Genomic DNA, 13,698 nt, shown 5'->3' with positions numbered 1-13,698 from the left:
AAATGTCACCTAGCTGACTCTGTGTTTGGATTCACTCTGTTTCAAAAGCTGAGCATTTTAACACATTTTTTAAAATTGTGTATAATCTAATACCAATAAGACTGCAAGCCTGGGAGTAACTTTCATTTTAAATAACGACAGTTTGGACACCTCTTCCATTCATTATAAATATTAAGCTTGCCATCAAGCATGACTCAAGTGGCATGTATCCCCACTTTCCGTGTACATGAAGGAATGTATGTTTGCACACGTGGCAGTATGTTTCCTGTGAGGGGTTCATACAGAGGCCTTGAAGGTTGTCAGTGCTGCAAACGAAAATCAGGAGGCTAATGGGTGGTGGGAAGGTAGGCTTGGGTCAAGCACATTGGCAGTTACAACTACTGGAATGTTTCTCGTTTTCCTTTGTTTATTTGGCTATAATATAACATTCATTATCTCAGATAATCCCCTCATCCTCTGGTTGGAAAAATCAGAAATGAACTATGCTTATATAAATGCAACATCAGGGAAAATATGTGTGTGTTTCTACTATATACAAAAGTAGACACACACACACACAGTCGTGCCCCTCGTAGTAGCAACTCCACACATGGGGAGACCTTTGCTTCCCCCTAGGATTATAACAGAGCTGGAAAGTGCCCTTTGCCTGTGGCATCATGGCTATAGTGCCATCGGAACATAGCACATCATTCACCTGTCTGTTTCGATGCTGGTGCAGACACACCTGCTACACTGCCCATCCTGAGAGGACAGCACCTCTGCTGATGTGCAGCACGTAGCACTTGATAATGATGATAAGCAGTTATGTCACTCGTACAGAAATGTGTTTTAGAGTATACCCCTACTTATAAACGAACTTTCTACGCAACAGTTTGCCGTGTTATTCAAGGCAGCATTTTTCCGATTACCATGTCTCTTGATTACATCATTTTAGCTTAGGCTTGATTTAATCTCATGTATTCATCATGACCATTGGAGCTCACAGATACAGCCTGTGAAACAGGCTGGACCATGTGGGTTTCTGTGAGCACACTCTATGCTATTCCCACAACAATAACAACAACAGCAACAACCATCAAGCATCTGAAAACATGTCTGCCTCTTAAACCGTGTGTGTCTATATAATATACACAGACGTTTTTGTACTTCAATAAGTACATCAAAGAGCTTGTGGAAAATGGAACTAAAAAAATGCTTACTTTGGTGCAGAAATATGTAAAACCCATGCACAATTTTTCATGGTACTTATTTTCCATAAACTATTTCAAAATTTTAAGTGTGTGTGTAACCTTGGTTTTGCAATCAGCTTTTTTATAGAAACTCAAAAAAACAGCACACAAACACACACACACACAAATATTCATTGTATGGTAAGTCTGTTCCGACCACATTGCAGTCAAACTAGAAATAAATAACAAGATTGGAAAGTATACAAACAGGCAGAAATTAAACAACTTATTCTTGAATAACCAATGGATCAAGGAAGAAATTAAGAAGGAAATTTTACAGTTTTTTTTACACAAACCAAAGTGGACATACAACATACCAAAACCTGTGAAAAACAACTAAAGAGGTGCGAAGAAAGTTTATAGCAGTCACAATACAGAGGGACCTCAAATAAACATCCTATAGCTGCATTAGAAGGAACTAGAAAAACCAGAATAAACCAAATTCCGAATTGATAGAAGAAAATCAATGACACAGAATGAATATAAAAGAAGTAAAAAAAAAAAAAAAAATCAGGGCCAGCGTGGTGGCCTAGCAGCTAAAGTCCTCACCTTGAACACACAAGGATCCCGTATGGGCACCGGTTCTAATCCCAGCAGCCCTGCTTCTATCCAACTCCCTGCTTGTGGCCTGGGAAAACAGTTGAGGACGGCCCAAAGCCTTGGGACCCTGCACCCATGTGGGAGACCTGGAACAAGTTCCTGGATCCTGGCTTTGTATTAGCACAGCACCAGCCATTGCGGTCAGTTGGGGAGTGAATCATCAGATGGAAGATTTTCCTCTCTGCCTCCCCTTCTCTCTGTGTATCTGACTTTTCAATGAAAAAAAAAATAAATCTTTTAAAGAAGTTAAAAAGCAGAGCATCATCATTTTTTTTCTTCAAAAGCAAACAAAAGTGAAAACCCTTAGCTAGACTAAGATAAAGAGAAAAATAAAATCAAATGTGGAAGTGAAGACACTACAACCTACACTATGGAAGTACTAAAGATCATTATGAACAAGTATGTGTAAATTTGATCATCTATAAGAAATGCACAGATGCCTGGAAAAACACACCTTACCAAGATGTATTAGGAGGAAATAGAGTACTTAAACAGACTAATAATAGGTAGCAAGAATGAATCGATACTAAGTCTCTCTTCAAACACAAGCCTGAGATCAATGGCTGCATTTAATAAAAAGAACTAATAGAACTTCTTCACATATTTGAAAAAAACTAGAAGCGCATGGATACATAGTTGGGAACATCACATGTCTTAGAATGGTCAAATGAGAATTCCAAAAGGAGAGGTTGCAATTGTGAGAGAGTGTTGGTGGCCATTCCCAGAAAGTCAGTAGTGGGATTCTTGGAGCAGATTTCCTTTGTCTGAAAATTGGAGTAGTAAATAAGAGCCACTTACTATTCAGACAGGCCTGGAATGTTCTAGAGCTATCAGCCTTGAAGGCTTTCATAGTAAATCCCACCACTGCCTCTCTCAAAGACTCCTCTCAACTGCCTGTGTCCTTGTCCTTCAAGAAGTTGAAGAGAAGCTATGAAAAATGCCCAGGTCCAGTTGAGCTTGTTGGAGCTTCACTCCAGAAGGAAAGAGAGAAGTAAGGAGGTCTGGGTTGCAGCAGAATAATGGGTTGCATAACGGCAGCCTGGCACTGAAACCCCAAAAGAAGGACCTGGAGAAAGTTTCATTTTCTAGAGAGTCAAGCATGTAGCATTTCTCATGGCCAGTACAAACAGTAGGACCACTAGGAGGGGTGACATGATGCATAAGGTGCCTGTCTCCTCTGCAGGAGTGACCAGCGTTGTCATTCCACATACTGAAAAATGCAGTCACCTAGGGCCAGGCCAGTTGCTCACCGGAACAATGTGTCTGGTAACACCACACCGGGCACTGCTCTGAAGAGACTCACAGGAGTCCCAAGAGAGGAAGTGCCAAGTGGTGAACCTGGCAGCCTGGCAGAATCCTTGAGTACTGTCTCTGGCTGGAATTGCAATCCACTCTCCTACAGGTCCACCTGCTGACTGAACTGCTCTGGATCCTGATATGAGCTGGGAAAGAAGCCAGTGTGGGTCCCAGTGCCTGCCCGCGAATGAGCATGTAGCCAGAGGGAGTGATTTACCCAGACACTCCAGCAGGCACTCTGACCAAGGCCAAGCCTATCCTCCACCTGCAGGTGCCATAGCTCCCCTTGAACAAGGTCAGGGTTCCATCAGCTTGAAGTTACTAAGCTCAACTGAGAGACATCAGGCTACCAGCAAACTTGAAGACAGGTGCAGTCCATCTCCAAGTTGGGTCCAGGGCATCCAGTTGGTCCATGGATCTCTCACCAGCTTAGGTTCATTGCCAGCCTGAACCATTCTGCTTGGGAGCTTTCACACTGTCCCGGGAAGAGCACCAGTATTCACACTTGGATCCCTATGGCAAATCTTACTGCCCTCCACACATGGCTCAGTTGCCTGACTTCAAAAGTCTGACTTTGGCCCAATCTGCATTCTACTTTTGATATGTGCTTCAAAGTTATCCATACACAAATCTCCCTTTTCTAGGAGAGTTCCACTGAGACCAATAACCAAGCAGGATTTTCAAGTGAGTCTTTTGGAATAGTGATAGAACCTTGTGTACTATGATATGTGCATTATTTTTAGTGTGTGGAGGAATTTTTTCTGCCTACATCTTCAAGTGAATAAAGAGTATATTTTCAAGTTAAAAATAATAGAAATGGGAAACATACATGGAGATATATATATATATTACACATATAATATAATATATATAATATATAATATATTATATTATATAATATATATTATATATATATATATACACACATATATATATATATATATATAACACAGAAATTCCAATCCTGGGAATATATCCAAAGGCTCTGATACATGCGAAAGCAACATGCATTGAAAAAACTTGAAAAAACTTGGAAACAAACTATATGCATATTGACAGAGGACTGGATAAAGAAACTGTGGCTCATCTCTTCTATGGAATACTACTCAGCTTTTAAAAAGAATAAGATACAACTGTTTATAGTCAAATGGGCCCAACTGGAGACCATTATACTAAGGGAAATGAGCCAATCCCAAAAGGTCAGATACCACATGTTTGCTGTGATATAAGATAACTTCCATCAAAAACACAGAACAACAACAGAGAACAAACACACACATGTAACCAACCCCACAAATGAAGGAGGTAATAGAGGCAGGAATACCAGGAATCAAGGAAAATCTGCAGAGAATACATTCCTACTAAGGAATGAAGATAAACTCAATGAAATTTGTAAATATACCTAGACAGCAAAAAAAAAAAAAATGCAACACCTGCTACTGCCATGTCAACAATGTAAAAAGTTGGAACCATCTCTGTTTCACCTCTAATTTTATTTTAAGTGATTGTGCCTTGGTGAACTCAATGATGATATGGCTAAGGGGTTGGTTTACTCAGCTTCTTTTGAAATGGCCCTTTCTTGTTTCGATTTGCAGTTTTGTGGTGTCAAACCTAATTATTTTTGCTGTAAATCTTTTCATACTTCCTACTTCTTTGTATCTATCCCAATAATTTCTTGTGACTCATTAATTGATCATCCATAAGATGTGGATTGCTTGTAAACACCTGAGATTGTAAACATCCCTTTCAACACTATTTTGCTACATATCATGAGTAATGAAGCTTTAGTTTTTAATTGTAATTCCTTCAGTTTCACAAGGGTCACGCACTAGCATCTATTCCTACATGAAGGTTTTCAGTTCTCATGTTCACCGCTCTTGGGATGCATTTTTATTTTTTGTAGCATGTTTGTTAACTTCATGTTGGGGAAAATGTTTTCACCCTGTTGTGGGCTGTTTTCAAGGATATATAATGGAAGTTTAGTGGAAACATATGTTGAGATATGGAGACAGAGTGCTGTATGTCTCTGTGTATACAGACTAGAGACGGACTCCCAGTGAAAGAACTGAAACTATCCCAACAGTGAGATGATGGACTCTCTGACAATGTCCATGCCTACATTGTCGGGAAACACGTCAATAACAGCATGATGGACTTGTGAAGGACATCCGTTGTAAAACTAGAGGGGAAATCAGTGGGGGGAGGGACCTTGGAGAAGGGCACGGGCAACCCCACAGCCTGTGGAACTATATCATAAAACAAAATTTTTTCTTAAAAAAAATACAACCAGATGAATAAAATCAGAAGCAGATAAGTTAAAAAAAAAAAAAAAGGAAATAAATGACCCAAGAAGGCTAATATGTGATTAGGTCAGGAAACAAGCCTGGCAGCTTGCCTAAGTCATACTCTGCCACGTGCACCTGCTTGCCTTCTGTTTCCCAGTTAAACCTCCATGAATCCCCCACCAGTCACCGTGCAGATACTGGTGCTCATGCTGTTAAACTTACCTCCTCCAAATCCTTGGGCCAAAATAAATCTCTTGTCCTTATGAAGTGCCCCGTTTCGGGTATTTTCTATGACAGAGTAAGACACAAGGGAGAGATTGCGCAGACTCTGCTGCCCAGCTGTACCCCATTCGTCAGAATGTCCAAGGATGAGATGCAGGTGACTGAAGTCATTGTAATTCAGACAGGTGATCATAATGTGTAGCAAAGTTGGAGAGCCCCTTTTTAAAGTGTCGAATGTTGGAGTTGATATTGAGCTTCTAGGACGATGCTCTTCATCTTTTTTATTCTCAACCGTTTTAAAAAGAGTAGAACAGATCCACTGGTTGACTTGTCTCGACCTGGGAAGATGACTGTCCACACACATTTTTCTGTTTGGGATGATTGCTTTGCATTCTCTTCTTTCCCCTGCAGAAGTCAAACCAGAGATGAAGGCCCAGTCAAGCGAGCAGCGTCCTCAGATACTCAGCGTGCAAAGAGTGTACATTCAGACTAGGGAAGAGAAGCGGATCAACCTGACGGTGGGGAGCAGAGCCTACTTGTTACCCAACACGTCTGTGATCATCAAATGCCCCGTGCGACGATTCCAGAAGCATCTGATCCGCTGGGAGAAGGACGGCCGCTGCGTTCACAACTCCAAACGGCATGGTGTCACCAAGTCAGGCTCGCTAAAAATTCACAGCCTCGCAGCCCCGGACATCGGCGTGTACCGGTGCCTGGCTGGCCCCGCGCAGGAAACGGTTGTCCTCAAGCTGATTGGAACTGACAACCGGCTCATGGCGCACCCGGCCCTGAGAGAGCGCATGAAGGAGTTTCCCGGGATAGACCACAATGAGGCCAATGGCTTGGGAGCCACGTGGCATAAAATGTGGCAAACGCGGAGTAATAAAAATGAGCTCCATCCGCCAGATGGACGCATCCATAACCAGCCTTTTTTGAGAGCTCTTTTAGGCCATTGCAGCGATCCTGCAGGTGACCCCAACACCTGGGAGTACAAGAACAAACAGTTTGAAGCGGCTGTGAAGCAGGGCGCCTACAGTATGGATACAGCCCAGTTTGATGAGCTGATAAGAAACATGAGCCAGCTGCTGGAGATGGGAGAGGTCAGCGATGACCTGGCATCCCAGGTGATCTACCAGATAGTGGCCGAATTAGCTAAGGGGCAGCCGGCACACATGCAGTGGGACGGTCTCCGGGAAGATGCGCCTCCCGCAGCTCAGCTCAGGGGGCAGACCGGGAGTGTGCCCCACAGCTGGAGTGCAAAAAAGACATGGAAACCCAAGGAACGGACTCCTGTCAGGCAAAATCAACCCGTCTCCATTTCATTTAACAAGACGCTCAACGCAAGGATTGGAAATACAGTGTACATTACCACAAAGACAGAGATCATCAATATACTGTGTGACCTGGCTGCCGCCCGGGGGGCCACCTACACATGGACCAAGGATGGAGCCCGGTTACAGCCCTCGGCAAAGTAGGTACACGAAGAGGTCTCGTTTCTGTCTCCCCTTAATGGCCATCCCAGTTTTCTGAAATGTATTTGCACAGCATCCTTTAAGAAAGAAATTAAATAGACTTATATTATACATACACTTATATAATATACATATATACTTACACACATACATATGTTTAAATATAAGTATGTAATTATATATAAGCATATGTGTACTTGTATTACTTATATGCTTATAAAGTAATATAATTATGTATACACATGTATATATACATTATGTTGTGTACACATATTATACACAGCAATTATATACATACATATACATGTATATCACATATAGTATGCATACACACATATATAATTACATTACTTTATATGCATATAAGCACATTTTATATATATACATGTATATATGAATGTGTCTTTCACATATGCACCAGAATTTTAAAAATTAGGCCCCTGTTTTATCCCAATCACTATCACACAGTTGGACACAGTAAGAATGGAATTAAATGTAGATAGATTCTCCTTTTGTACAGCAATGAATATTTGTCCATAAGACCACCGTAAGGCCTTTAAAACACTGTGTTGAAATTGTGCGTCTCAGACATGTGTGGCCGCACGGGCACTCACCTTAGCCCTCTGGAGTGGGGGTTCACAGTGTTCTGGAATGGGGGTACCTCAGCCCTCTGGAGTGGGGGTACCTTAGCCCTCTGGAGTGGGGGTTCACAGTGTTCTGGAGTAGGGGTACCTCAGCCCTCTGGAATGGGGGTTCATAGTGTTCTGGAGTGGGGGTACCTCAGCCCTCTGGAATGGGGGTTCATAGTGTTCTGGAGGGGGGTACCTCAGCCCTCTGGAGTGGGGGTTCGCAGTGTTCTGGAGTGGGGGTACCTCAGCCCTCTGGAGTGGGGGTTCACAGTGTTCTGGAGTGGGGGTACCGCAGCCCTCTGGAGTGGGGGTTCACAGTGTTCTCAAGAGCTGGGTGAGAAAAAGAGCCCCGTGACTTTATGATTAGTCAGAACAGGCTACGGTCCCAAAGAGCAGCTTGGAAAACCTGCAAATCTCAAGTGACTTTGTTATGCTACAACTTTTTTTTTCAAGGCAGATTTTACAGAGACAGGAATCTGCTTTCCCCTGGTTCACTTCCCAAATGGCCACAACGGCCAGAGTTGAGCCTATTATTTGAAGCCAGAAGTTTCTTTTGGTTATCCCACGTGGGTGCAGGCTCCCAAGGCTTTGGGTCATTCTTTGCTGCTCTCCCAGGCTGCAAGCAGGGAGGTGGATCAAAGTGGAGCAACTGGGGCATGAATCAGCACCCGTATGGGATGCCAGTACCATGGGTGGAATATTTGCCTATTATGCTATGGCACTGGACTCTACCCTGCAGTTTTGGTGCAAAAAAAAAAAATGTATTTCATTTATTTTATGTGAGAGAGTAACAGAGAACAATTCACTTTTGCATTCCTGTCTTCAGACCTCATTGTTGGTTCCCAAAAACTTGTAGACACGGTGCTTCCTTTTCATTGGAATGTAAGAGCTCCTGCTGCAATTTTGGTACCTACAGGGATGATTACAAAACAAACAAAACTGCAGCTGGGAAATTATTCTGCAGACCATAAGGCCCTTTCAAACTGGAGGTTGTTTTCATTTTTTAAGATTTTTATTTATTTTTATTGAAAAAGATAGATTTACAAAGAGAAGGAGAGGAGGGGATAAAGATCTTCCATCCACTGGTTCACTCCACAAGTGGCCGCAATGGCCAGAGCCGAGATGATCTGAAACCAGGAGCTTCTTCTGGGTCTTTCATGTGGGTGCAGGATCCCAAGGCTTTGGGCCGTCCTTGACTGCTTTCCCAGGGCACAAGCAGGGAGCTGGATGAAAAGTGAAGCAGCTGGGACATGAACTGGCACCCATATGGAATGCTGGCACTTACAGTTGGAGGTTTGGCCAACTGAGCACCAGCCCCTCAAACTGCAAGTGTTTTATTTTTATCATGCACTTGTGCATTGAGCCTAATACAGGAAACATCAGAAGATATGTAGGCATAATTTAGTTGTTTTTTTTTAAGTGATAAATTGTTAGAGTAGGTCTTACAATAGAAAGATAGGAAAATTTAAAATTTTTGTTTTAGCCTAGACGTGTAAGCACCAGAATTCATTGAAATTTTGAAGGTGATTCTCCAACTTTTTGATTGTAGATCCTCTTTAACTTTGAAAATAATTATAGGATCCAAAGAGCTTTTGTAAATAGAATTGCATCCATTATTATTTACCTTATCAGAAACTAAGAGAAGCATTTAAATGATCTCTGTTAACCCATTTAGAAAAGCAAAAGTCCATTACCTGTTGATGTAAATAGCATGTTTTGAAAAGCAGTATACCTCTGCTTAAAATCATGGATAATGAGATAATTGCTTTATATCTTTTTTTTATTATTATTTCATTTTGTGACACAGTTTCATAGGCTCGGGGATTCCCCCAACCCCCTCCCGTGCCCTCCCTCCATGTTGGATTCCTCCACATTGTTGCAGTAGTACAGTTCATATCCAGTCATGAGTCCCTCACTGGGAGCATGTACCATGCATATGTTAACGAACAGTCTTAGGAGGGGTGTGCAGAGAAATCTTCAATACCCCAGTTAGGTGTAACTAATCTTTATGTCCTACCTAGTCAGGTATATGTGAGTCCAAGCTGAACGTTTTCTGTCTGTTCTAAGCTTTCCTTATTGGTCTCTGTCTATCTAATCTAATTTTTTTTGGGGGGGGGGCCTCCAGAGCAACCCTTATGGTCATTGCAAGAGAGGGTGGGGATCCAAAGTTGAAACTAAGTAAAGACCAGAGAAAGCTCCTCTCCGGAGTCCCAAAGGAAGTTTACTGTTCTTCTGTTTCTGAGGACTGCGCAGGGCTCCCAGCTGTTGTTCCGATGACGTTAGTTCCTGTGAGGAAGGATCTGGGCTTCTTCCATCCCATGTGGAGTTCTGAAAGGGAATGGATGACCTCAGAATTCTTGGCCTATGAGGGCACTAGTCTCCTTGGCAGTTGGGATATAACCCTTGGTGCCCGTACTGATGATAGTCCTAGGTGAGGATCCGGGAGTCTCCAGGTTTGGGATACAAGCGTCCTCCTGTCCTCCTGCTCCATGCACATGACTGTGTTAAGCAGCTGTCAGGATCACTCCTGATTCCCACTGTATGTTTTTATAGTATTACTAATGTCTAGTGCAGATTTGATTCTGCTGTGTATAAGTTACCTGCTATATTCTTGATAGGTTATACTTAATGTCTTCCTCACACATTCTAAGAAGGTGGAAGATTTCTCTGCTCTCCAGATCCATTGCAGAGTAACATAGGGTATTAAAAGCAAATTAGGTTTTTCAGTTCTTTAATGTAGATCATAAGCAGTCTGATTCACATTGATTGTTGGTTCATTGGTTACATCACAATATCTTATTGCATGTGATACAGGCTGTTTGAGGTTGAAATAATATTATAATTTACAGGTACCATTTTTCAGATTGACATCATTTCATCTTAAATTAAGGCAAACATGTGGTATCTAACCTTTTGGGATTGGCTCATTTCCCTTAGCATAATGGTTTTTAATTGGGCCCATGTGGCCACAAAGAAATGCATTTCATTTTTTTTAATAACTGAATAGTGTTCCATGGTGTAAATGAACCATAGCTTTCTTATCCAGTCTTTTTTTGTTGGGCATTTTGGTTGCTTCCAATTTTTTCCAATTACTGACTGTGCGGCTATGAACATAGGGGTATGTTGGTTTCTGGTGTAACAGGTGTTTTGGATATATTCTTAGAAGTGCTTTTGCTGGATTATATGGTATGCAGATTTTCAGTTGTTTGAGTGTTCTCCATTCTGATTTCTACAGAGGCTGTACCCCCCAACAGTGGAGTAGGTTTCCCTTTTCCGCACATCCTCGCCAGCAGGTGTTGGTGGTGGTTTTTTTGTATGTGAGCCATTCTTACTGGTGTTAGGTGGTACCTCATTGTTGTCTTAATTTGGATTTCCCTTATTGCCAGAGAGCTTGAGCATTTTTTCATGTGTTTGTTTGCCATTTGGGTTTGTTCCTTTGTGAAATGTCTGTCCATTTCCTGTGCCCATTTCTTGAGTGGTTTGTTTGTTTTGGTGTTTTGGTTGTTCTGGAGATTTTTGTATATACTGGAGATTAGCCCCCTATCACCTATGTAATGTGCAAAGATCTGCTCCAATTCTGTGGGTTGCTTTTTTACTTTGTTGATTGTTTCCTTTGCTGTACAGAAGCTTTTTGGTTTGATGTAGTCCCATTTGTTTATTTTGGTCTGGATTGCTATTGCTTTTGGTGTTTTGTTTAAGAAGTCAGGGCCTACACCTAAATGTTGTAGGGTGTTTCCAACATTTTCTTCTAAAAGTTTGAAGGTTTCTCGATGCAGGTTTAGGTCTTTTATCCATTTAAATTTGATCTTAGTGTATGGTGAAAGTGTGGGTCTATCTTCTTGTTTCTGCAGTCTATCAACCAGTTGTCCCAACAGCATTTATTGAAGAGACCTTCCAATTTCCCTGGATTGTTGTTTGTTTTTTGTCAAAGATTATTTGGCTGTATCTGTGTGGTGTATCTGTTGCTTCTATTCTACTCCATTGCTCCTCCTCTCTATTGCTGTGACAGTGCCAGGCTGTTTTGATAACTACCAACCTATAGTATGTTCAGAGGTCTGGAATTTTGATTCCCCTGTTAACTTCCTATTCTTCAAAATGGTTCTGGCTATTTGTGTTTTTTTTTTTTGTGTTTCCAGATAAACCCTTGTATCATTTTTTCCAGTTCTATGAAAAATGTTTGAGTAATTTCATTGGGATTGCATTGAATGTATATTTTGCTTTTGGTAGTATGGACGTTTTAATGATATTGATTTTACCTATCCAGGAGCATGGGATGTTGCTCCATCTTTTGAGGTCTCCTTTAATTTTTTTTTTCTAAGTTTTTTGTAGTTTTCTTCAAAGAGGTCTTCTACATTTTTAGTTAGCTTTATTCCTAGGAACTTCATCTTCTTCTCTGTTATTTTGAACGGTACCCTGCTGGTTAGATCTTTTTCCATCTTGGGGCTGTTTGCATACACTATGGCTGTTAATTTTGGTTCATTTATTTTGTACCCTGCCACCCTGCCAAACTCTTATATAAGTTCTAGCAGTCTTTGTATTGAGTCTCTCAGTTCTTCTATATATAGGATCATGTCGTCTGCGAATACTGAGAGCTTGACTTTTTCATTTCCTATTTGAATTCCTTTGATTTCTTTTTCTTGTCTTATGGCCTCTGCGAGTACCTGTAGGACTTTGTTGAATAGCAGTGGTGATAGCAGATATCCTTGTCTTGTTCAAGATCTCAGTGGAAAGAGTTCCAATTTTTCTCCATTCAGTATGATGCTGGTGTTGGGTTTTTCATATATTGCTTTCATTAAGTTGTGGATTGTTCCTTCTATGCCTGCCTTGTTTAGAGTTTTTAGCATGAAGTGGTGTTGGATTTTGTCGAAAGTTTTTTCTGCGTCTATCAATACTACTATATGATTTTTGTTCATCTCTCTCTCTCTCTCAAAGGTGTTCCCCTTTCGGGGAGCAGGCTCTGGGATCCCCTGCTTGGCCACCACCTCTGCCCAGGTCACCCCTAAGTTCAATATCACCACCCATACTGGGGCCTCCAGCACTTCCATGGCTGCCGCTGCTATTGGTGGGGGTACTTGTAAAAGATTCTTCCAACTGCCTTTGTCACCTCTGGGTCGGCTGAGACTCCCGCCAGCCTTCCCCCTGCCTGGGATTGTGACTCACCAAATTTCAAACGGGTTGCTGCCTTCCCTTCCTTTTTATTTTTCTAGCAGCTTCTCCAAGTTGCGTGGATCCTCCTGATTCCGCAATGTCCTGGGAATTTTGCGCACCTCTCCCTGCAATTCTATGCTTTCCTTGCTTGCTTTTCCACCATGTTCTGTCCCTCTCTCTCTGCACTCTCCTTTACACCAACCCTCCGTGGTCGGCCATCTTTCCTTTTTTTTACTTTTTATCTTTGTAAATCTAGTGTTTGCCTTAATAAAATACAAATGGGTTCGTTTACATGCTTGTGCTTCTGTAATGATATTCTGTTCTAACTGAAGTATTTGGAGAAAAAAAAAGGTCTCACACAGATGTGTGAATTATACAGGAAAGGCTATTTTAATACGCCTCATAGGTTATTGTGAATATTTTTGGTTAACCCTACTGGGCCAATGATTTTCTCAAAGATTACTCAGAATATGGGATGTGAAACCATGCTACAGCGTATGAACAAAATATTGGAAATTTATTCAACAAAATCTAGTCTTACTTTTTAAGAGAATAAGATCCATCATTCAATTTCTATTTTTTTTCTTTCTGAAATGTACCCAAGTACTCTCCAATTTATGTTTGTTCCGTTTATGTAGCAAAGATCCTTATCAATGGTCAGATTTTTCTAAATCTCATAAACCATTTTCTGCTGGAATAATTCAAAAATGGAATTCTGTTCCTAAAGACCTTTATTCAATGAGAGGAAAAATATTTCTCATCTCAACGACGTCTCAGAAATGGCTCAAAGGGAAGTCATTTCTACAAAAAAGGAATT

At 41.4% G+C, this 13,698-nt stretch overlaps 1 protein-coding gene across 1 annotated transcript in view; it reads left to right on the top strand.

Moving 5' to 3' along the window:
• ADAMTSL3 (ADAMTS like 3) overlaps positions 1-13,698 on the top strand; it is a 274,961-nt gene that overhangs the window by 209,683 nt on the left and 51,580 nt on the right. Inside the window, exon 22 of the mRNA XM_040968470.1 lies at positions 6,044-7,103. Coding sequence (XP_040824404.1) covers positions 6,044-7,103 — 1,060 coding nt within the window. The remainder of the gene's footprint in view (positions 1-6,043; positions 7,104-13,698) is intronic.

The sequence above is a fragment of the Ochotona curzoniae genome, unplaced genomic scaffold (genome assembly GCF_017591425.1).
Source record: "Ochotona curzoniae isolate NIBS_2020 unplaced genomic scaffold, NIBS_Ocur_1.0 scaffold_4701, whole genome shotgun sequence".
In the NCBI taxonomy this organism is placed as follows: domain Eukaryota; kingdom Metazoa; phylum Chordata; class Mammalia; order Lagomorpha; family Ochotonidae; genus Ochotona; species Ochotona curzoniae.
The sequence above is the reverse complement of the archived record's forward strand: the minus strand, read 5'-3'. Positions and strand labels throughout refer to the sequence as shown.